The following is a 24,587-nucleotide window of genomic DNA, read 5'->3' on the forward strand; positions in this document are numbered from 1 at the left end:
GCATGGGAAGGGTTCAGCTGTATTTGCACTCTGGAAGGAAGCACAGGCAGTAATACAGAAGCTTTGCAAGCAGGGTACATACACAACCTCCACAAAACCCTCTGGAGGGGTGGCTTGTCCTGGCACCTGCTCCAGCCCCCCCTCTGCTGCACCTGAGGTCTGGGGGGGCTGCAGGTGTCTCCCCATCGAGGCAAGAAGCCAAGGTATCTGCCAGTGGCTGATGGAGTCCTGCCAAGGGGGAAGCTGCACCTACCACATCCCAAAATCCACCTCACTCCACCCAAAACCCTTCCTGGGTGCTTTCCTGGTAAACCAGCTCTGACCTGGACTGAGCATCCCTGAAACAGCCCAAAAAGAGCCCAAATATCCTCACTAGAGGAGCTGGGGCGAGCCCTGCTGGATGCAGAGGGGCCCAAGCTCCATCAGCCCAGCTGCCAAACCCACCTGGTCCCAGGAGGTGTTTCCACTTCCCCTGCTCCACCTCCACTCGCGCCAGGTGGGGTTCCCACCTCGGCAAGGCACAACTTGGCTAATTAAGGAAAAAGGGAGCCCAGGGGGCAGGAGGTGCCTGGGATGGGAATTGGGGATACAGTACACAGCTGGGGTGCAGGCAGCAGGGGCTGTGGGGGGCAGTGGCCACACAGAGCTGGGCATCACCCACCAGCTGCCAGGAGCCCCCGTGCCAGCACCGCCAGGAACAACAAAAACAGAGGAAAAAAGGGAATTTTGGCTTCAGATCCCAAAAAAAGGGTTGTCAAGGCACTGCAGACAGGAAAGCAGCCCCTCCACGCAGCTCCAGTGGGCATGGCTGCACTTCTCCCTGTCCTATGTAAAAGGCTTTGGCAAAAAAGGTACAATCCAAGGAGCATTTCAGCTACAAACTCCTCCTGCATGGCTGCTCTGTAAACACAGTTCTTTGCTGTCTTTGGCTGAAGTTCTAAAAAATATTTGAAGCTGAAAAGCTGTTTTTTAGTTTGTTTTTTTTTATATAGAAATAGATTTTTTTCTTTACAAAAAAAAAATCAAAGCATCTTTTAGCACTTTTAATATATATATATATATATGTATATATATAAAATTCCTGCTATAGAAAACAAAAAAAATCAACCTTGGTTTTTTTAATATCTTGTTTTTTTTAAGGGACGAAAAAAAAGTTTCTGTTGCTTTGGGAAGAAAAAAAAAACCTAGCTGGAGACAGGCAGGAACCACAGGAATGTGCCATGGAATTACATGATGCTGCAGTTCTGCACAGCCTGAGCCTGGAAGGGAGAAAGAAAAAGAAGAGAGTTAGGAAGAGCCCAGTGTCACCATCCATTTGCCCTGATTGCAAAGTGTCCATGGGATGCTTTGAATGGCCACAGCTCCCCCAGGCTCTCCTCCATCCTTGGGATGTGATAAATAAAACCTCCCAAGCAGGGATGTTCTAAAATTTGAGAATTAGTGGTAGGTGATACGTGAGGATTATAATATTGACTGGGAGTATCAATATAGAATATATTATGTATTAGTCTAATACATAGATATAAAATATAAATTCAATGGATTATTATTCCATTCACAATCATTCACACTACCATGAACACTTATCAGTAGGATGAGTGATGTGGAGGATGGGGAATGCCCTGGGTTGCAAGGGTGAGATGGAATGGGATGCTATGGCACAACCCTTCCCCATCCCTCTCAGGATCTCCCATCCCTTATAAAAAGGGAGCTCAAAGAGGAGGAGCAGGGAGAAGGAGAGGTGGGAGGGGATGGGACCTGCGTGGCATTGCCCTGCTGGGAAAGGACAATGCCAGGACAGGGTGGGGTGCTGTGCCAGCACCAGGACAGGTTGGTGAGCCAGCACCAGCACAGGGTGCAGTGCCAGCACCAGGACAGGGTGTGGTGCAGTGCCAGCAGCAGCACAGGCTGATGAGCCAGCAGCACTGGGACAGGGTGTGTTGCAGAGCCAGCAGCAGCAGCAGCAGCACAGGCTGGGGCTGCACTCACCTGCCTGTGAGGGCCGGAGCTCCCCAGCACATAGCTCCTGGACACCAGCACAGAGTGCTGGAGAGCCAGCAGCAGCAGCAGCAGCACAGGGTGCAGAGCCAGCAGCAGCACAGGGTGCAGAGCCAGCAGCAGCAGCAGCAGCAGCAGCACAGGCTGGGGCAGCACTCACCTGCCGGCGGGGGCCGGAGCTCCCCAGCACGTAGCTCCTGGACACCAGCACAGGGTGCAGTGCCAGCAGCAGCAGCACAGGGTGCAGTGCCAGCAGCAGCACAGGGTTATGAGCCAGCAGCAGCACAGGGTTATGAACCAGCAGCAGCACAGAGTGCAGAGCCAGCAGCAGCAGCACAGGATGATGAGCCAGCAGCAGCACAGGGTGCAGGGCAGCACTCACCTGCCAGCGCGGGCCAGAGCTCCCCAGCATGTAGCTCCTGGACACCAGCACAGAGTGCAGAGCCAGCAGCAGCAGCACAGGGTGCAGTGCCAGCAGCAGCACAGGGTTATGAGCCAGCAGCAGCACAGGGTTATGAACCAGCAGCAGCACAGGCTGGGGCAGCACTCACCTGCCGGCGCGGGCCAGAGCTCCCCAGCACGTAGCTCCTGGACACCAGCACAGAGTGCAGAGCCAGCAGCAGCAGCACAGGGTGCAGTGCCAGCAGCAGCACAGGGTTATGAACCAGCAGCAGGACAAGGTGCAGTACCAGCAGCAGCACAGGGTTATGAGCCAGCAGCAGCAGCACAGGGTGCAGTACCAGCAGCAGCAGCACAGGGTTATGAACCAGCAGCAGGACAAGGTGCAGTACCAGCAGCAGCACAGGCTGCAGTACCAGCAGCAGCAGCAGCAGCACAGGGTGCAGTACCAGCCAGCAGCAGCAGCACAGGGTTATGAGCCAGCAGCAGGACAAGGTGCAGTACCAGCAGCAGCAGCAGCAGCAGCACAGGGTGCAGTACCAGCCAGCAGCAGCACAGGGTTATGAACCAGCAGCAGCAGCAGCAGCACAGGGTGCAGTACCAGCCAGCAGCAGCACAGGGTTATGAACCAGCAGCAGCAGCAGCAGCACAGGGTGCAGTACCAGCCAGCAGCAGCAGCACAGGGTTATGAACCAGCAGCAGGACAAGGTGCAGTACCAGCAGCAGCAGCAGCACAGGCTGCAGTACCAGCCAGCAGCAGCAGCACAGGGTGCAGTACCGGCAGCAGCAGCACAGGGTGCAGGGCTGCACTCACCTGCCGGCGCGGGCCGGAGCTCCCCAGCACGTAGCTCCTGGACACCAGGCTGTCGCCCAGGCCGATGCCCGAGTCGCCCATGCTGCGGTAGCTGCGGGTGACGGTGACGCTGGAGCTGGACGAGCCCGAGGACAGGGTGGCGGCGCCGGCGCCCTGCGAGCCGCCCTTGTCGGCCGGCTGGCCGCAGGTGCCGCACACCACGGTGCGCGAGCGCAGGTTGTACTCGCCGGGGTCCCCGGAGCCGCTGCAGCCCTGCGGGGACAGGCACGGTCACCCCAGCCTGCCACACCTCCCCGGGCTGTGGCAGCACCAGAGTCACCCAGAGCTCTTCACATCAGGCCTCAGCTGTCCTCTCCACCACACGGTTCAAAAATAGTAAAATAGAATCTTTATTGCTGTGCTGCTAATCCCAGGTGACTGGGGCCAGCTCACTGCCCTGAGCTTGCACCCCAGCTCTCAGCACACCTGAACTGTGCTCTGAAAACATCCTCCTCCTCACCACTTCATGAGCTGGCAGCTTTTGATGGGAAATTTGCTCTGGGAAAGGATTCAGCCTCCAGACACATGGGCAGCACTGGCTGCAGGAGCTTGGCTCCTCTGTCCAGGGATTGTCAATATAGAAGAGAATCACAGAATCATGAATGGTTTGGGTTGGAATGGACTTGAAAGCTCTTCTCATTCCAGCTTCCTGCCACAGGCAGGACATCTTCCACTGTCCCAGGTTGCTCTAAGCCCTGCCCAGCCTGGCCTTGATGAACACATGGGGCAGCCACAGCTTTCCTGGGTAACCTGTGCCAGGGCCTCACCTCCCTCTCAGGGAACAATTTCCTTCCAGTATCCAATCTAACTCTGTGTTCTGTCAGTGAGAAGCCATTCTCCCTTGTCCTGTCACCCCAGGCCCTTGCCCAAAGTCACTCCCCAGCTGTCTTGGAGCCCCTTTAGGCCCTGGAACAATTTCTAAGGTCTCCCTGAACTCCTCTTTTCTCCAGTCTGCCTCAACTCATCCAGTCTGCCTCCAGAGCAGAGACTCCAGCCCTCAGAGCACTTCATGGCTACTTCTGGACTTGCTCCAGCAATTCTGTGTCCTCCTTGTGCTGGGGCCTGAGAACTGGACCCTGCACTGCAGGTGGGTCTCACAGGGGCAGAGTGGAGGACAATCCACTGGCTCAGTGTGCTGATACCAGTCTTGGCACAGCTCTTCAGATGCAGAGAACTCAGAGGGAAGCAGGTGATGGATGCCCGACTGCCCCTGCAGAGCTCTGCAAGTGGCATCCAGATCTTTCAGCACTGAGCACAGCTTGGCCACCATGGCACCTCCCTGCAGGGATTCCTGCAGGTCTCTCCTGTGCAGGACACACACCCTGCAGGATGGGCTGGGGGATGCTGGGCTGCAGCCAGGGATGTTTCTCTGGGAGAAGTGGCTGCAGCTCTGCTCCTGGCAGGCTGCCTGCTCTCTGTCCACTGCCTGCTGCTCCTCCTGGTGCATGTTTCAGCACCATATGGGGAAAGACGGGCTGAGAGGAAGGACAAAGCCACCTCTGGATTGGTTCCAACACCCTCATGAAGCAGAGAGCAGAGTGTTGTCCATCTATTTCCCACCATCCTACCCTCCAAGCAATGCTGACCAGCTCAGCATCCCTCTGACTCTTCTGGCCCTTTTCATGGCATATCAAGGCTCCTTAGGGCTGGAGACACTTCCAGCAAGATCTCCAGAATCTCCTCCAGATGCCAGAGGCCTGTTGGCTTCTCTCATGCAGCTGTTTCCACAGCAGCCTCCCCACTGCCTCTCCTGTATGCCTGACCCTGTGTGACCCTGAGCTCCCTCCCTGACTGAGCTGCAGCTCCTCAGAGCCTTGGAGCCCTGGGCACTGCCACTCACATGGTGATGGCGGTGGTGGATGCTCATTTCATCATCCTCCTCATCCTCGTCGTCGTTGATGATCACGGTGCGGACCAGTTTCCTCATGGCCACCTCCTGTGGGGGAGAGGAGGTCATTTGGGAGTTCAGAGCTGACCCTGCCCATGGCAGAGCTGCCCCTCTCACCTCCTGTGGGGACAGGAGGTGATTTGGGGGTTCAGAGCTGCCCCTCTCACCTCCTGTGGGGGACAGGAGGTGATTTGGGGGTTCAGAGCTGTCCCCCTCCCCAGGCAGGGCTGCCCCTCTCACCTCCTGTGGGGGACAGGAGGTGATTTGGGGGTTCAGAGCTGTCCCCCCTCCCCAGGCAGGGCTGCCCCTCTCACCTCCTGTGGGGACAGGAGGTGATTTGGGGGTTCAGAGCCATCCCCCCTCCCCAGGCAGGGCTGCCCCTCTCACCTCCCCGTTGGAGTTGATGAGGGCGGTGCGCAGGCTGTCCCCCGAGCCCCAGCTGCTCTGGGCTTTCCACACCAAGTTACTGGGGGGGCTGTGGGTTGCTCCAGCTCCTGAGGCCCAGATCTAGAGGGACAAGCAGGAGAAAAGTGACTTCTCAAATCTGCAGGCCCCACAGCCCCAGGGTGGGGTCTGCCACCACAGAAAGCTGCACACCAAGCACTCCATGTAGGCAGGGGCCTGGCAGGGTGTGGGGCCTTGCCAGGACCTTCCCCAGGCAGTGACTCACCGTGACCACCTGGCCAGCCTTGAGGGTGAACTTTGGGGGGAAGCGGTAGGTGAGGGGAGGGTCGTCCCCGTTCTGCCGCTTGATCTGCCAGTTCCCCATTGCCTGGTCCTGGCAGAGAGAGAGAGCAGTGACCATCAATCAGAGCCCTGGTTCCCCTCCAGCTGGCCCCATGCACATCCTGCCCCAGGGTGAAGCAGAGTGTCTTGGGCTGCAATGCAGGATGTGGCCAGAAATGTGGATTCTGTCACCCAGCTGGCAGTGACCCTGATCTCCTGGCACATATTATCTGCTCATGGGCCATCTTTAAACCAGCTGGGCAATCATCTTTATCTTTCCACAGCCCATCTTCCCTCCAGGAGATATCTCCTGTTAATGGCCAGTGAGTCCCAGGGCATGACTGATAAAATTCCATCATCCCACTGGGAGATGCTCCAGCCAGGGGAGGAGCCAAGCCTTTCCTACCCAGATAAAAACTGACATTTTGGACACCAAGGCACCTTCTTTCCACTGGATTCCAGAGGAAAACCAGACCTTTGCACATCATCCCTGGAGCTTCAGAGGAAACTGCACCTTCTCCAGGAGCACTGCTCCAGCTGAACCACATCTGCCACTGCAGGAGGATGCAGCCACCATTGAATGGGACTGTGCCAACACCCTGACTGACTGACGGGTGTCAGCTTGGATTCTGACTCTGTCAGGGTTGGGATTGTTCTTTTGTAATACTGTATTTCTATTCTCATTTTCCTAGTAAAGAACTGTTATTCCTAATTCCCATATCTTTGCCTGAGAGCCCCTTAATTTCAGAATTATAATTTGGAGGAGTGGGGTGTTTACATTCTCTATTTCAAAGAGAAGCTTCTGCCTTTATTGGCAGACACCTGTCCTGCAAACCAGCACACGGGGCTCTGCAGATCTCCCTGAAGGCAAACTCACCTCGTTGGACTTGTTCCTGAGACGGACAAACTTGCCCTCCAAGTCCACCTCCTCCACACCGACACGGCCACTGGTCCGGGCGTGGTGGGAGAAGCTGGTCCTGCTCTCACTGTCCTCCAGCTTCCGCTTCTTGGAGGAGCCTGGGGTGGACATGTGGCTTCGGGATGCACCTTTGTGGGATGAAGGGCTGGGGGACAGCCTCAGCCTGGCAGGGGGAGAAGAGGAGATGAGGCCAGTGAGGACACAGGGCTGGGAGCTGTGCAGCCCAGAGCTGAGCCCAGAGCTGAGCCCAGAGCCGAGCCCAGAGCCGTTCCCAGAGCTGAGCCCAGAGCCGAGCCCAGAGCTAAGCCCAGAGCAGTACCCAGAGCTGAGCCCAAAGCCGTTCCCAGAGCCGAGCCCAGAGCTGTATAGCCCAGAGCTGTATAGCCCAGAGCTGAGCCCAAAGCCGAGCCCAGGGTAATGCCAAGAGCTGAGCCCAGAGCAGTGCCCAGAGCTGTACAGCCCAGAGCTGTGCTCAGAGCTGACCTCAGAGCCATTCCCAGAGCTGAGCCCAGAGCAGTCCCCAGAGCTGAGCCCAGAGCAGTTCCCAGAGCTGAGCCCAGAGCTGCGCTCACCGCTCCTCCTCGCCCTCCAGCAGCTTGCGGTAGGCGTTGATCTCCATGTCCAGGGCCAGCTTGATGTCCAGCAGCTCCTGGTACTCATCCAGCTGCTGCTGCATGCGTGCCCTCATCTCGGCCATCTCCCGCTCCTTGTCGGACAGCAGGCGCCGGTTGCTCTCGCGCTCCCGGGCCAGAATGTCCTCCAGGTCGTGCAGCTTCGCTTCCTTGGCTGCCAGCTGTGGGCAGGGAAGGGAGGGTGGGTCACTCCACCCAGGACCATCCCCAGGAGGGGACATCCCCAGAGTGTTGGGTTGGTGTAGCCAGAAATGTGGATTCTGTCCCCATCTGTTAAACCAGCTGGGGCAGTGACCCTGATCTCCTGGCACACATTATCTGCTAATGGGCCATCTTTAAACCAGCTGGGCAATCATCTTTATCTTTCCCACAGCCCATCCTCCCTCCAGGAGATATCTCCTGTTAATGGCCAGTGAGTCCCAGGGCATGACTGATAAAATTCCATCATCCCACTGGGAGATGCTCCACCCAGGGGAGGAGCCAAGCCTTTCCTACCCAGATAAAAACTGACATTTTGGACACCAAGGGACCTTCTTTCCACTGGATTCCAGAGGAAGACCAGACCTTTCCACATCATCCCTGCACCTTCAGAGGAAAACTGCACCTTCTCCAGGAGCACTGCTCCAGCTGAACCACATCTGCCACTGCAGGAGGATGCAGCCACCATTGAATGGGACTGTGCCAACACCCTGACTGACTGACGGGTGTCAGCTTGGATTCTGACTCTGGCAGTGCTTTGGGATTGTTCTTTGTAATACTGCATTTCTATTTTAATTTTCCTAGTACAGAATTGTTATTCTCAATTCCCCTATCTTTGCCTGAGAGCCCCTTAATTCCAAAATTACAACAATAATTTGGAGGGAGGGGGTTTACATTCTCCATTTCAAAGAGAAGCTTCTGCCTTTATAAGCAGATATCTGTCCTGCAAACCAGGACACCCAGGAACCCTTTGCTCCCAGCTCACCTGCTTCTGCAGCTGGCTGACTTCTGAGGAGAGGTTGTCGATGCGGATGCGGGTCTGCTGCAGCTCCTCGTGGGCAGCCCCCACCATGTTGCTGTTCCTCTCCGCTGACTGCTTGGCGTTCTCCAGCTGGGGGACGGGACAGGGGATCAGCACCTCAGCACCCCCAGCCCGCTGAGCTCTGTGAGAGCGGCTTGGGGAGGCTGCTCACCTTGGCCCCATAGGTTTTCTCCAGCTCGTCCTTGTAGAGGCGGATCTGGGCCTCGTGCTGGCTGCGCAGCTCCTGCAGCGCCTCCGACAGCTTGCTCTCGAACTCGCGCTGCCGCCCGTTGTCGATCTCCACCAGCCGCGTCTCGTGGCGCCGCTTGGTCTCGCGCAGCTCCTGGGGACGGGGCAGGGAACGTGTCACCCCAGGGAGGGGACACGGGACAGCACACAGCCCCACACCAGCACAGCACAGCACAGCCCACCTCGCTGTAGATGTTCTTCTGGAACTCCAGCTCCTCCTTCAGCGTCTGCAGCCGGTTCTCGGCGTCCACGCGCCGCAGCATCTCGTCCTGCAGCTGCTTCTTGGCTTCGCTCAAGGCACTTTCCAGCTGCCAGGGAGTTGAGAAGGACTGTCACAGGGGCTCTGCCTGGGGACCCACCCCCAGTGCATCTGCCCCACAGCCCCTGGCACAGCAGGGAGCTGGCAGCCCCCAGGTTGGGGTAAAAGGATCACTGGCTCAGCTGCAGACAGAGCTCATTGCTCACCTTGGCCACCTGTCCCCTCAGGTCCCGCACTTCAGTTTCCAGATTCCTCTTCTCACCCAGGGCTGTGGAGAGAGCAGCCTCCTTGGAATTAAGCAAAGCCTCCACATCCTTAAGGCGTGCCTGGGCAGTCAGCAGGTCCCCTTCCTTCTTGGCATTCCTGCAGGGCAAAGGGGGGCACAGGTGAGTGGCACAGCAGGAGTAATCATCAGGAAACGATGGAATCAGTTTGCTTCAAAGGGACCTTAAAACACATCTAGTCCCACGCCCTGCCATGGGCAGGGACATCTTCCCCCATCCCAGGTTGCTCCAAGCCCTGTCCAACCCAGCCTTGAACACTTCCAGGGGTCCAGGGGCAGCCACAGCTTCTCTGGGCACCCTGTGCCAAGGTCTCACCACCCTCACAGGGAAGAATTTCTTCCCAATATCCCATCTAACCCTGCTCTCTGGCAGTAGGAAACCACTGCCCCTTGCCCTGTCACTCCAGACCCTTGTCCAAAGTCCCTCTCAAATTTTGGAGTCCCTCTAAGTACTGGAAGGGACTCTAAGGCCTTGTCAAGCTTCTCACCCACCAAAAACTCCAAGATCTTCTCCTCACAGCTGTTCTCAGAAAAGCCTGTGCACTGTACCCCAAACACAGAGTGTCACACCTGCCCCTGTGCACTGTACCCCAAGCACACAGAGTGTCACACCTGCCCCTGTGCACTGTACCCCAGGCACACAGAGTGTCACTCCTGCCCCCTCTGATCACTCCCAAAAGGGCTGCTGGGTGGGGCTGGGGGCTGCCCGGCTGTGCCTGTGCCTCGCTACGGGCTCAGCTGCTGCTCAGTGGGGCCTCAGCCCCCAGCCCGAGCTCTGGCATCACCGCCCCAGCCCCCGGTGCCCCCTCTCTTTTCCCTGGAAGCCGCTCCCGACAGAGCCGCCGTGTGACCCGGGAACCCGATCTAACCGCGCCACCAAAGCGCAGCCCGCGGCTATTTTGGTACTTCCTATAAAAAGAAACGAGCCAACGGCCCCCAGCAGCCGCCAGGCCCGGGCTGGGACTGTCACCCCCCACCTCAGAAGGGGTGTGGGGCTGGCCAAGGCGGAATTCACCCAGGGAGCCCCGGCCGGGGGCGAGGAGCGGCAGCGCCGCGCGATCCTGGGGCGAGGAGGGAGCCCGGGCAGCGGGAGCGGCTGCGGCACGGCCGGCACCGAGAGCACCCCCGAGGGCATCCCGGGATCCCCTGCTGGCACCGAGAGCATCCCCGAGGGCATCCCGGGATCCCCTGCTGGCACCGAAAGCATCCCGGGAGCCAGAGCATCCCCGGGCACATCCCGGGAGCCAGAGGAGGAGCCAGAGCCTATCCCGGGCTCCAGAGCAGTATCCACAGAATCCCCGAGCCCATCCCAGGATCCCCCGCCGGCACCGAGAACATCCCCGAGGGCATCCCGGGATCCAAAGCAGGATCCAGAGCATCCCCGAGCCCATCCCAGGATCCAGAGCAGGAGCCAGAGCATCCCAGAGCCCATCCTGGGAGCCAGGGCAGAAGCCAGAGCAGGACCCCAGAGCAGGATCCAGAGCATCCCCGAGCACATCCTGGGATCCAGAGCAGGAGCCAGAGCCCATCCCAGGATCCACAGCATCCCAGAGCTCATCCCGGGATCCAGAGCAGGAGCCAGAGCCCATCCCCGAGCACATCCCAGGATCCAGAGCCCATCCCTGAGCACGTCCCAGGATCCAGAGCAGGAGCCAGAGACCCCTGTGCCCATCCTGGGAGCCAGAGCATCCCAGAGCCCATCCCAGGATCCCAGAGCCCATCCCAGGACCCAGAGCAGGACACAGTCCCCATCTCAGGATCCCAGAGCCCATCCCAGAGCCCATCCCAGGAGACAGAGCAGAACCCAGAGCAGGAACCAGAGCTCATCCCAGGGCTCACCCCAGAGCTCATCCCAGAGCAGAACCCAGAGCTCATCCCAGAGCAGGTTCTCAAAGCCCACCCCAGAGCCCCAGCAATGGCACCAGCACCAGCAGAGACAACACTCCCAGACTCGCAGATTTGGGATGTCAGAAGCTCCTGGATTGGCCAGCAGCAGATTTTCCTGCATTTCCTTCTGTTTCCTGACCCCAGCCAGCATGGAGAAGTTATTCTGTTATTTTGCAGACTAAAGCAAAGGTTTCAAACTCCCAGGCTACTGTTTTTAAGTGTAAACCTCACTTCAAATCCCAGGATATTCCATGTTAAAAGAGCAGGAATTCCACTTAAGGACAGTTAAAAAAAAAAAACAAAACAAAACAATTCCTACATGTGCAGTAACGAAATTCAGAATCACTTATGTCAGGAAAAGCAGAGTCCAAAAGCCTCTGGGAATCCAGCAGCAGCTTCCAGACTTTTTCTTGGAAGTGAGTGGAGATCCATCTTCTGCCTTTCCTACAATGCCTGAAAGCTCCTCTCCCAGCCCAGAACACTCACTATTGTGGGATAAAGGCCTCAGATTAAACATATTTAATCTGTAATGAATTCTAGAATGTTTCTGTGGCCAGAATTTCATATTTCAATGTTCGTGGCTCTCAGGTAAAAGGGTCTCAGTGATATGCACAGAGCATGATTTCATAGTCCACAAATTCCACAAAACAGCCTCTTTTCTGTCTAAACAGCATTTAAGCAGTCTAGAGAATCTGGAATTTAGCCCAGAGTGGAATAACTGACGGAGAAACGCCGCCGGTCCGTTTTGCAGGGAGCCGAGCCGGGTCCTGCCTGTCCAACCCTCTCCTTTGGTGGCGGTGACTCACAGCCCGGGAACGCCGCCGGGAGCCGTCCGAGCTCCGCGGCTCCCTGCAGCCCAGTTTGGGGCTGCTTTTCCCCTCTGGCTCATCCCGCAGCCAGCAGGGTCCAGAACTGCAGGCACGGCTCATCCCGGGCTCTGCCAGCTGTGCAGGTCTGGGCACAGCTGGAGGACACTGTAACCTCGGGGTGGGCATCCTGGACTGCAGGACTCAAGGGACAGCAGTTCGGTGATGAGTGACAAACGAGGGGAAAGGGCTGATGGTCACACTTGTGTCTGCAGCAGATTCGCCTCTCCAGGGACCAGAAGCATCCAGGGCTCTGGAAAGTCCCAGAGTAAATCCCAGGTGGCTCCAGGACAAATCAGCTCTGGATTCTGCTGTGAGGAGCAGAGCCAGGAGCTTGGAGCTGTTCTGAGCAGTTCTGCCACAGGGAGAGGGACAAATCCCCTGCTGTCCTCTCCCCCAGGGACCCCCCATTGCCTCCCACCAGCTCTGCTGATCTCTGCTCCAGCCCACACAGGGTTTGAGTTCTCCCTTCTCCTGCCTTCAGGTCCTGCTTTTATTCCTGGGAAGCCTCACAGGCTCCAGCTGGTGCTGGGCTAAAAATAAAAACTTCCATGGCAGCTGTGTCACTCCCACTTCCCTGGAGAGGAGGACGAAGTCAGACCCTCCTCCTCCTCCCCAGAGGGTTTCACTGGCCTCTCCATCCTGCCTGCTGCAGCCTACAAGACCCCAAATTCCCCAGTGAAAAGGGAAGCAGAGGCTCATTCTGGAGGGCTGGGTGCCTCCAAATCCCACAGGATTTGATCCCCTGTGCTGTGAGAGCCACGGGTAAAAACAATCCAAGAGGAGAAAAAAACAACAGAGGCATCAAATCCTCAAGAAACAAATGTCTCAAGAGAAAAGATGGAGGGGGAAAAAAGGGGCCTCAAGATATTTTATTTTTAGCTTTTAAAAGCAGGAAGAAGGAAAAAAAAAAAAAAAATTGAAAATTGCAGCTGAGCTGCCAGAAAATCCAAGTGTTAGTGGAAAGTTGGATCTGCTCAGCACAGACGTGATGGATTCAGAGAGGGCTCAGGGACAGCCCCACAGAGCAGCATCTGCTGCTGCCCCAAAACCCCAGCCAGGAAACCTGGCAGCTCTGGGCTCTCCCTCTGGAAAAGTCAGGACAGGATGAGCCCACCAGGCTGCTGCCAGAGCCCACTCCATGCGGTTTTAGGAAACACTCTTTGCTTTCCCTCTCCACTCTCAATCCCCACAAGTGTTCCTGAAGCTTGGGCAGCTCTGGGCTTCAAAGACTGGCAGAGGATCAGTGAGTGGGATGGAGCTGAGAGGAGCAGGCATTCCCCTCCTCCCCTGCCTCCCAGCCACAGCTGCCCCACCCTGGAAAAGCTGCCAGCTCAGGGAACTCGTCAGCTCCTGCCCCACCATAAATATTTATGGGTTTCTGCAAATCCCCCAGGACTGCAGGTCCCAGTCCCACTGGCTGCCAGGGCCACAGCTGCCTGCTCCTGCCCACGCAGGCTGAGAACTGTCCCAGAGAAGGCTCTGACTTGTTTTACAGCTTGGGAGCCCGAGCAGGGGTGGCAGAGTGTGCCCGTGGAACCTCAGATTGCAGGGAGGGCCCAGGAAACCTGCTCTGCCCACCTTGGGCAGGCTGCTCTCCGTGGCAGGGATGTGTCCAGGATCACCACACCTGTCCCAGGGATCACTCCTCTATCCCAGGAATCACTCCTCTATCCCAGGGATCATTTCCCCATCCCAGGGATCATTCCCCCAGTCCCAGGGATCACTCCTCTATCCCAGGGGCTGTTCCCCCCCTGCCCAGAGATTGTTCCCCCATCCCAGAGACCATTCTCCCATCCCAGGGGCTGTTCCCCAGTCCCAGGGATGACTCCTCTATCCCAGGGATGACTCCTCTATCCCAGGGATCACTCCCCCATCCCAGGGGCTGTTCCCCATCCCAGGGGCTGTTCCCCAGCCCCAGGGCTGTTTCTCCATCAAGGATTGCTCCCTCAAGGAGCCAGGGCCCCACAGGACAAGCAGCACGAGGAGAGGCAGGTCTGGAAAACCTCTGCAGTGGGGCAGTGGGAATGTGGCAAAGCAGCTTCTCCCAGCTGGTGACTCATCTGTGCCACAGCTCCTCTGCCAAATCACCAGGATAAACACGGCCTGTCTCCTAGCAGGGGAGCTGGAAACAGCCAGCATGATGCACAGAGGACAAGGTCAGCATCCTGTGGGGCACCAGAGCAATGGAAACAGCTCCACCTCTGCCACAGCAGTGCCAAAGAGCCCTCCTGGTGCCAGGTCAGCCACACCTCATGGCCTGCTCACCCACGGGGCTGGTCCAGCTCACTGGTGTCTCCCAAGAGCTGGGCTCCCCTCCTGGAATGGGATCTGGCCTTTCCTTGCACCCTCAACATGAACCACAACTGCTGTTTCACTGGCAGCCAGGAGAAAGCCTCTCATGGGGAGACAAACAGCCCCTCCTGTCCAGGATTCCCCAAATCCAGGATGCTCCTGTCCCTCCACAGCCCCTCCTGTCCAGGATTCCCCAAATCCAGGATGCTCCTGTCCCTCCACAGCCCCTCCTGTCCAGGATTCCCCAAATCCAGGATGCTCCTGTCCCTCCACAGCTCCCAGCACCAGGAAGGCTGCTGGAGGTTTGGGTGCAGACTCGATAGTGATGGAGCCTGGCAGGAATCAGCCACACACATCCCCTCCCAAGCTTTGGGGAGCTTTTCTCCTCCTGGAGGCAGCAGAGCCAAGACCTGTCCCCTCCTGGGAGAAGCCCTCCATCCTCGGCAGCCCAAGGGCTCCGAGCACATTTCTGAGAACAGATAGTTATTAACTGTTCAGAATTAACAGTGTTGCAGCACTCCCCGTCCCGGCTGGTGACTCATCCCAGCAGCAGAATGGAAATCCCAAATCACCCAGCCACGCTGTTTGGGCTGAGTCCCCCATGGCAACAGCACAGCCCGAGCTTCTGGAGGGTGGGTGCATTGCCAGGGGGGTTTCAGAGCTGGAAAAGTGGGGTTTGCCCTTTAGCCATGTTGGAGTCACTGGGGGAAAGGGAAGGATTTGGTTTTCCACAGCCCATGTTGTGGTTTTGGGGCAGGTTTGTACCAGGCATAAATCTGTGTGTCTGCACAGACAAAGGGCAGGATTTATCCTCCAGGGACAAGTGTCCCAGCGTGGAATAGAACATTGCAGCAGGTCTGGCTGCCTGGGACAGCCCCTGCCACCTGTGGGATCCCCTGGCACCCCTGGAACTCCTTCCCCAGGTGCAAAAAGGAAGCAAAGTGCAAGGAGGATCAGCCCAGGATGCTGGAGCACACAGAGCCCTGCAAAACCAGAGCAGGATTTCCCTGTGGGCAATGTCTATCACCAAACCCTGGGTTACAGCAACCAGCCTCCAGCCTGGCCTGACATGCAAAGAGCTGCCAGCTGAAACTGGATTAACAAACCTGGCCCAGCCCCAGAGCTGGTCCTGAAGAGTTGGGAATTGTCTGCATGGCACTGGGAAAACTGAGATGGGCTGAGCCCGGGGTTTCCAGAGGGAGGCCAGTTCCTTGCTTGAAAAAAAACTGCATTTTCCACTGACAAAAAATCACCAAACACTTGAACAGGCTGCCAGGACAGTGGTGGAGTTTCCTCCCTCCTGGAGAGATCTCACAGACATGCAGATGTGGCATTTGGGGACAGGGCTTGGCCTTGGCAGGGCTGGGGGAGATGGGTGATCCTGGAGGGCTTTTCCAACCTAAACTGGTCTGTGATTCCATCTCTTCATGAACCTGAGCATCTCAGACACTGCTCACCTCACTCACAGCCAGCCCAAACCCTCCCATCCCAACATGCCAGCCTGCCCTTTCCAGCTTCCCATGAAATCTTCAATTGGCTCATCTAAAAGACACTTGATGGCCTGGAAATGAGCCATCCTAAATATGGATTACAGCAATAATACCCTTTATCAAGAAAAAGAAACTTGCTAAAAAAAGCTTGGAATTCAGCTGGAAAGAGGATTTTTTTTAGACACAACTCAAATATGTCAACACAGCACCTTCCACACTGCTCAATTCCACCTTCTGAGGGCAAGATTTCAGTAGGAGAGACGTGAGAATAAAGACCATGGAACATCCTGAGATGGAAGGGACCCACAAGCATCATTGATTTCAACTCCTACTCAGGACAGCCCCAAAAATCCCACAATTTGTTTGAGGGTGTTTCCAGCTTGTTTTTCAAACCCAGAACTTGCTAACAGTTTGAAGTTTTGTCTATTCCTGACTAAAGCCAAAGCCTTTGGGAAGAGGAGGGAAGAAGGAAATTTCAAGTTTTCATGGCACTGCTCTGAACACTCACCATGGTAATAAGTTAATTAATATAGTTAATATACCTAATTATAGTTAATATACCTAACATACATTAATATAGTAAAATTAATGTAATGACAAATTAAGTTTTGGACTGGAAATTTAAGGAGTTTGGCCCAGCCTTGACTATCTCACTCCAACACAGCAAAACCTAGTTTTAAAAGAATTGGGCTAAAACTTAATAGAAAAGTTGTGGGTTTTTTTTTTTTTTATTCCATTTAGAACAGCTCTGAGTGTTGCCCCTCCATGGAAACTCAGAACATTCCATTCACTTCAACACATCCTTCTGCAGATGAAGGAGAAATGCTCAGCCCACAAAGTCCCATCTCAGAGGGTGCAGACAAAGCAGAGATTCCCAGTGTTTCCCTGGGAGATTGGGCATGGCAGGGCCTTACAAAGAAGTTAAAAACAGGCAGCTGAGTCACTTGTGTTAGTCATGAATTCAGCACTGGGGGAAACACCACGGGCTGGGAGCTGGCCACACAGGCAGGATGTGAGCAGGGATGCAGTGCCAGCCCCAGGAGCAGGGAACACTCTGCAGGTGTGGCTGGAACTCCCTCTCCTCTGTCTCCTTCAGCTCCTGAGCCCACAGAGGGGATGCAGGGGATGGGGAGGTTGTTCTGTACCTGCTGCATCCTCACCCACCATGGAAACCCTGAGCAAGGAGGGACAAGGCAGGAAGGAGCCAAGAGAGGCAAAACAGGGGATGAGTTCAAGGCCTCCTTTTTCTGCTCAGAAGCAGCAGCAGCAGCAGCTCACCCTGTTTTTCATAAACTGGGTAGGCAAAGCTTCCAGCCAGCAACATTTGCTTAAGAAACAAAGCAGGGGATTGTTGGGTCCAGATGCCACAGGTATTCCTGGGAACAAAAGGGTGTGCTGCCCTGGCTGCACTGCCCAGATAAAGGCAGGCAAGGTGTTTACATTGCCACAAGGTCTGTTTGCATGTGGTGGTGGCAGCAGGGCTGGGGCTGCCCAGCCTGAGTCCCTGGCACTGCAGCTGCTCTTGGGGCTGTGGGATGGATATGGACAGGATGGGAAAACGCAGCTCAGGGAAGAGTAGCACCAAGGGGCTGCCCAGGTTGTCCCTGGAACTCCAGCTGATATTGGGGCTGTGGGATGGATATGGACAGGATGGGAAAGTGCAGCTCAGGGATGAGCAGCACCAAGGGGCTGCCCAGCCTGAGTCCCTGGCAGCTCCAGCTGATATTGGGGTATCTCTGGGGATGGATATGGACAGGATGGGAAAGTGCAGCTCAGGGATGAGCAGCACCAAGGGGCTGCCCAGCCTGAGTCCCTGGCACTGCAGCTGATATTGGGGTATCTCTGGGGATGGATATGGACAGGATGGGAAAGTGCAGCTCAGGGATGAGCAGCACCAAGGTGACTGCCTGTGCTCTGCTGTGCCCTGTGAGAGCTGCCAGCACACCTCTGCCCACCTCCCCTGTGCCAGGATGGAGCCCAGAGCTGCTGGGCACGTGGGCAGGAAACAAGCACTTCCCCAGAGCCAGGACTGCAACGTGGCATCCCTAGAAAGCACAGTTAGCCCCAGCTGAGATGCTCCAGCCTCACAGGTCCACAACACACCCAGCACCAGCCCAGCCCCAGGCTGTGGCTTTGTGCACTGGAGCTGCAGAGCTGAGGCTGCACAGAGCAGCATCTCTGCCCTGAAAGGTGGCAAAGCCCCATGGCCAGAGCTGAGGCTGCTCTGGTCAGTGCTAGAGCCCTCAGCACGGAGCCTCAGCTCAGAAAACCCCCCCAGTTTCTGCCAGCCTGGTGGGGAGCATCCTCGCACCCGGGGATGCTGCTGGGGATCTGCCACCGTGGCAGGAAGGAAGGGGCAGAGCGTGACTGCCGGGCTGGGGATCTCAGCCACACCCTGCCCAGCCCAGGGACACATGGCTGAGGGTGACTCATCCCCCTGAGCCCTGCACAGCCACGGGGAGCCAGGGAACTGCAGGGAGAGGGAACACACAGCTCTGCACTGCGGGGCAACCTCAGGGATGATGGTTTCCTTTGGGCTCCCACCCCTTCTGAAACCCACATTTCACATCCACGGCAAGAGCCTGGATGTCTGGTTGGGCTCATGTGACTCAGATGGGAGAGACTGCGTCCTTAAGCTGTTAATAAATAAAAACCCCGACAAACGGAAAGTTCTGAGCTGCAGTGCAGCGTGGAGAGCGAGCTCTGCCCGGCTGGGATGGCAGCAGGGTGTGGGGATGGAGAGCACAGCCAGAGCTGCTGGAGGCGGCCTTTGTGCAAGAGGGAGCTCTGCTATCAGAGCCCTGCTCCTAAAGTGCTGCTGAGCCACTCCCAGCCCCTGCACAACAATCCAACAGCTCCAGGAGAGCCCGTGTTTGTCCTGCCTCCTCTCACCCAGCACCAACACCTGCAGAGGCACAACCCACAGTCAGGAGGGTAAATAAGGCAGGGCAGCACCCACCTGGCAGCCTGTGCTGGGGAACTTTGTCCCCTGTGCTGCTGCAGTTCTGGGGAAGGCAGGAATAGAGCACTGGGGGCAGCCTGGGGGACACCCCAAGCCAAGGGCACCTGCACCTCAGAAAAGGTAATTGGTTTATGACAGAGAATGTGAAATGTTGACTCAGCCTCACCAGCAGCAGAGGTGTCCCAACCTCAGCTGGGGTTTGTGGTATTGCTGTGGGCTGAGTTCAATGCACTTCATTAACCAACTTCCACACCCTTTGGCTTTCCCCAACACCCACATCATGGTTCATGGACATGCTGTGACACCCTTCATACACAGGAACAAGGAAAAAATATATCTATTTTATTATATACTGTATTATATATTTTATTAGATTCTCACCAAGGACATGGAGTGACTGGGCACAGCAGAATGGCTTTAAAGTGAGAGGGCAGATTTAGGTGAGGCATTAGGAGGAAACTCTTCCCTGTAAGGATGGCAGAGCTCGCTCAGAGGAGCTGTGGCTGCTCTGTCCCTGCAAGGACAGGGCTTCTCCTGGCTGTCACACAGATGTCTCTGCAGCCAGAGCTGCAGCTGCCTCTGCACCAGGTGGGGCTGCCAGGCTCTGCCAGCCCCACAGTTGTTCAGCCTCACACTGGGGATATTCAGCCCAGGCAGGGAGGGGAGGGGAGCAGAGGCAGGTGGGACAGCCCTGACACCACTCTGCCTGATGGCAGCTGTTGGCAGAGACAGGTTTGGCCTGGCAGCAGCCTCAGCTGCTTGGGAACGTGCTGAGCTGGTCACAAAGGAACAGGCTCAGCAAATATCACAGAGCAGGATGGTGAAACAGGCACTGCAGCCAGTGCTGGGACAGTAGAAGGTGATCCCCAGCTCATCCTGGACCCACTGGGCTGACACTTCCTGGGGAATACTCCAACACAGCTCTAATTTTGGCCAGGATCAGAGGGAGAGCTCTGGTGACTTCCTCCTGTCCTTGCCAGCAGCACAAAAGGAAACTGCATCTCCCCAAGGGCATGAATTCAGCAGAATACCGAGCTGGCAGCCACCCCACGTGTCCCACCCTCCCTGTCTGCATTCCTGAGCACACTGGAACAGCCCCTGTCCTCTGCAGTCTGAGAGCTGATGGGATTCAGACAAGTGAAGTGACATGTGCAAGGCTGAAAAACACTTGTGGGACCAGGGCAGGCTGGGGTGGATCCCTTCCCACACCAAACCCAGCCCTGATTCTCTTTGCAATTGCTTCTCTTTAATCCCCAGCTCCAAGGATAAGGTCCTGAATTTACCAGAGAGGATCCCATCTTCCTAAATATATATCAGGCAACAGGAATTCCTCTCACTCCCCTCATCACTGAGGGAATGAGTGGCTGGAAGACTCTGGCAAACACAGCAATGGGAACAAGATCACAAACCAAAAGTGCTGGAGCATGTTTCCCTGCCACGGTTTTTCTGGGAAAAAGAGGGGCTGGATGTTTGCACAGGCAAGAATTCCTCTGCAGTGGGAACAGCTAATGAAAACCTTCACCTCAAAGACACGTTCTGCCACAGAGCACTCCAGCCCTGCAGCATGCAGATGTCAAGGGACAGCCAGTGTGTCCACAGGGCTGGAGAGACAGGGTGGGCTGTTTCAGAGGGTCCCAGAGCTCTGGATCAGCCTGGCTCTGCGCTGATGACTCCCCCAGAGTATCCCCAGCTGCACAAGCTGCTCTTTGTTTGCTCCAAAAGGGCAAAGCCTCCTCCCAGCCAAAGCATTCCCTCCCTGGCAGGGATTCCAGGAGGCAGACGGGGGAGAAGCCCAGGAGCCTGAGGTTTCACCCCACGCAGAATGTTCCAGCACCAGCTCATGGCTGCTGAAGGGAGAATGTGGCCCCCCTCACCCACTCACAGCACTGAGTCTTAACTCTTTTTCCTCCCCTTTTTTACAACTAAACAGGTTTTGTTTACCTGCTGCTGCCTGGAGGGTCAATGCTGAACAAAGCATGAGGAAAAACCCCCCGGGCTGGGGAAGGGTTGTGGAGTTCACCTCCCTTGCTCTGCTCCCGGATGAGCTTCCAGCCTCCACAACAGCGTTTGGAAACAGGAGATTTGTCCTCATTAGGGGCAGGGATGAGATCCAGGCCCCGGCAGGATGGCTTAATCAGGTTAGGGGCTGCAGTTCAGGAAGGCATTGCTCATCAGCCACGGTACCGACCAGGGCTGGTTCCTGCCCTGGAGGGGGGAGCTGGGCACGGGGTGGCCACCACATGGAGTGGGCACTGAATTCTCAGGGACTGAAGGTGCCCAGGGCTGGTTTTACACCCCTGCATGCCCAGACTGGGGCTTGCACTGACAAATGTCTCTTACTGTGGGATGGGATGCACCCTCATGGAGCAAGGCAAGGGCTGTGGCTCTGCTCACCCTGTGAGTCAGAAACCGGCTTGAGGAGAGGGGGCAATGGGCACAGAGCATCTCTGCAGCCCCTGGTGCCATGCTGGAGTCCAGGTGTCCTCCAGGGAGGGGGACAGAAGCTGGAGGACACCAGCGACAGGGGCATTTCAGACTGGTCCTATCTCTGGCCATGGCCTGGGAGGGGCCAGCACTCCTGAGTCACCAGCCACCCTCGCTGCACCCCTCTGCTCTGCCTGAGGCCATCCAGAGCTGGGGACACCGGGGCAGGCAGCATTGCCCAGAGGGGTGAGGGTCCCCGCGCTTTGGGAATCCCCTCCTGGGTCACCACTGGAGAGGCAGTGAGAAAATCCCACTGGGAACTTCCCCAAGAGAAGAGCAGCTGGCCAGGAGCAGAGGGCAAGCAGCTCGGACCCTCCTCCACACATGCAGCTCTTGCACTCGCTACTGGTTAGACTGGTCTCGCGTTTCCACACCTCGTCCCCCTGCAGTCAGCACCTCTTTCCCCACCCCAGGCAGAGCAGCCCGGAGCCGGGATCGTGTCCCATCGCTCGTGTGCCCGGCATCGCGGCCCCCCGCCCTCCCTCTGCGCTGCCGCGACAACCCCGGCCCGGGGCAGTGGCGGGGCTGATAACGCGGCCCCGAGCGCCTGCCCTGCCGGAGATACTCGGCGCTTCCCCAGGGCTGGCGGGCACAGCTAGGGCTGCAGAGAGCTGCCAGTTACTCATTAGCCAAAGTCTCGCTGTGTCAAGGACAGTGAAGTGACCCCAGAGCAGGTGCTGACCCGAGGGCTCAGGGTGGGAAATCCCTGCCCAGCTGCAGGGAGCAGAACATCTGGACAGGGCTCTGATCCCAGCAGTTCTGGCCCCTCCGAGGGCTCGGCTCGCGGCTGCCCTATTCCCTCATGTCCCAGAGATTCGGGACACCCCAAACCGAGCCCAAGCAGCAGCACCGCGGCTCTGCAGCCCATTGCTCTCTGAGCAGCCCCGCCACACCGAGCGGGTCCCCCGGGACACAGGATGAGCTGCAGCCTCCTCGCAAGGCTTTTGGGGTTGGAGGGCAGCCCTGATACCGCGCTCTAGGAAGACAGGACGAAGCAGGGGCAGGAATGAACAGCACCGGCTTCCCCCGCATCTCCGCTCTCCCGTCTCACCAGCCGTGACTCAGAGATGACTCAACTCGGAAACACTCCTGTCCCCTAGAGCCAAAACCCACCGAAACCCATCTCTCGAGCACAAGCCGCTCTTTGGGAACCCCCGCGAGTCTCGGCACTTTTTCAGGGGATTTGTCAGCGCCCGGGAAGAAGCACGGAAGCTCCCGGGGCGCAGCCAGCGCAGGGAAAAATTCCACATCCGTTTTCCACAGGGCCGGCTCCACAGCGCAGCCAGCGCCCAGCTCCCCTCCACTCACTGCTGCGGGCCGGGCATTTTTTCCAGCCCTCGAAAGATTGTGGCCAAGATAATTCTGCGTTTGCATAAGGCAGAAAAAAGCCTTTAGACAGCCCAGCTCTTCCTCTCACCTGCATCCGGATCCTTGGGATCCGGGAGCAGGGATCTGGCGAGCAGCGAGCCGCCTTATCCGAGGACGAAGCTGCAGCAGCGCACGGGAAACAGAAATCTAAATATAACACATGGTTTCGGAGACGGCTGAAACAGCCACGCAGCCCCTCCCGCCCAGGTAGAATATTTATGGCATCTACTAGGGAAGTTAATTTTAGCCTCATTTGGTACAGGCTCAAAACGAGGTGTCCAGAATAAAAGGCAAAAGATCAAATGGAGTAAGAGGGGCTGTCCCGCCACTGCCCAGCCCAGACCCGGCTGCGAGCCAAAGTCGATGACGGAAAAGGATCCGCTCGCTCCCTGCTTGGAGCGGGATTCGGGGAACTGCAGGGACACATCCCGACCCTGCGCGGGCTGGCAGAGCCCGGGGGAAGCCCGGCTTGGCCAGCAGGGACATCGGCCAGGGAGCCCCGTGTCCTCAGGGGACCTGTGCCGGTAGCCGGTGGCAGCCCTGAGGAGGGCAGAGTGGCAGCAGGAAGGGGTCCGCGAGGGGGACATTTCTGACGGCAGGGAGGGAAAGAAACGACCCCGATGGGAAGCGGCCGGAGGAATTCGTGCCTCAGGAGCCACCTGGACATTGCCCAATGACAGCTGGCGAGGGGGACACGAGTGCTGCCCGCACACCGCTCCCCAAAGCCAGAGACCCCACAGAGCGGGAGCAGCTTGGCACAGGGAGGGTTAAAGCAAACAAAACCTGGAGCAGGTTCTTTAAGCGGTGCCAAAGACAGCAAAGGAAAATAGGACGAGCAGGCGAAATCCGTAGGCAGGACAGAGGCAGCTGGCTGGCAGCGCTCCCCGGGCTGTGCCGGAGCGTGTTTAGGAATAGCTCCGGCATGACGAAGGCACAGGGGCCGCCAGCCCGGCGCTTGGGCCCGAGGAACACGGGCCCAGCCGGGGGCCCAGGGCACGCTCAGCCCCAGCGCCGAGCCCCCAGCTCTGCCCCCAAATCCCCGCTCCAAGGGCATCCCGGCCAAAGATGGCGCTTGGAAGGAGGGCAGGAATGACGAGAGAGTTCTGTGCCACACACACTCCAGCCCCGGCCAGGCCACGGGTTTTTCCTCTCTCTGCCTGCCTCCTCCAGGTCGCTCCCTCCCGGCTCCCTGCCAAGCATGACGGCAGCGCCCGTCCCGCGGAGTCCCCCCCATCCCCGGGGCACTCACCGCGCTTTCAGCTCCTTGTGCTCCTCCCGGACTTTGCTGAGCTCCAGCTGCAGCCGCGCTCTCTCCTTGGCCACCGAATCCAAGGTCTTGCGGGCATCCGCCAGCTCCGACTCGTAGGCAGCCTTGATGCCCGAGACCTCGCGGCTCACCACCTCCTCGGACTCGGTGATGCGCAGCCTCAGGCCGGCGTTCTCCAGCTCCAGCGAGCGCACCTTGTCGATGTAGACGGCCAAGCGGTCATTGAGCTCCTGCAGGTCCTCCTTCTCCTGCAGGCGGGTGATGCGCGTGGGGGACAAGGGGGTCCCCGAAGCCCCGCTGCGGGTGCTCCTTTTCTGCGAAGGCGTCGCCATGGGTGCGGCGTGGAGGCTCAGGGCACGGCTCAGGTCACGGCGCGATGTCCCACGCCACCCCCCAGCTGTCGCGGCAGCTCCCGGTGCCTGAGTGACTCGCTTATATCCCAGCTGGGCTGTGAACCGGGAGGAGGAGCTGCGGGGCTGCGGCGGGTGGAGTTATCCAAAACCTGGGTGGAGACAATTCGCATCAGTCCCAGCCCTTCCTTCGGAGGGGCTGGGAAAATATCCCGAGGTAGAGGGGCCTTGGGGGGCGTCTCTGGGGACGCGGTCCGGGGGAACCCCCTCCCACACCCCGACAGAGGCTGGATTGGAGACTGGGGAGACTCGAACAGGGGAAAGGGCGCCCCGAGAGTGGCTGCAATGAGGGGGTGCGGCCAGGCACCCCCGGACCCTCGGGCTGAGCACCTCCAGGGCGCTGCTGTCCCAC

General features: G+C 57.6%; 1 protein-coding gene across 1 annotated transcript; it reads right to left on the minus strand.

The window, feature by feature from the left end:
• On the minus strand, positions 1 to 24,272 carry LMNA (lamin A/C). The gene is made up of 12 exons (XM_056510631.1): positions 23,808 to 24,272; positions 9,130 to 9,286; positions 8,847 to 8,972; positions 8,588 to 8,758; positions 8,380 to 8,505; positions 7,356 to 7,576; positions 6,742 to 6,946; positions 5,809 to 5,916; positions 5,526 to 5,645; positions 5,091 to 5,186; positions 3,212 to 3,463; positions 1 to 1,259 (listed from the first exon to the last, which is right to left on the minus strand). Exons 1-12 carry the CDS (start codon positions 24,155 to 24,157, stop codon positions 1,227 to 1,229), a joined length of 1,965 nt encoding a protein of 654 aa, XP_056366606.1. The 5' UTR covers positions 24,158 to 24,272; the 3' UTR covers positions 1 to 1,226.
• Between the last annotated feature and the right edge of the window lie 315 nt (positions 24,273 to 24,587).

This window comes from Oenanthe melanoleuca, chromosome 25 (assembly GCF_029582105.1).
Source record: "Oenanthe melanoleuca isolate GR-GAL-2019-014 chromosome 25, OMel1.0, whole genome shotgun sequence".
Classification (NCBI taxonomy): domain Eukaryota; kingdom Metazoa; phylum Chordata; class Aves; order Passeriformes; family Muscicapidae; genus Oenanthe; species Oenanthe melanoleuca.

What these genes read in the sequence shown, in the direction of transcription:
- LMNA (XM_056510631.1), bottom strand. Translation starts at nt 24,157, where the DNA reads ATGGCGACGCCTTCGCAGAAAAGGAGCACCCGCAGCGGGGCTTCGGGG. An exon ending in CACAAGGAGCTGAAAGCGCG is followed by an intron (nt 9,287 to 23,807) that starts GTGAGTGCCCCG and finishes TTTGCCCTGCAG; the next exon opens with GAATGCCAAGAAGGAAGGGG. An exon ending in TCAGCCAGCTGCAGAAGCAG is followed by an intron (nt 7,577 to 8,379) that starts GTGAGCTGGGAG and finishes CCCTGCCCACAG; the next exon opens with CTGGCAGCCAAGGAAGCGAA.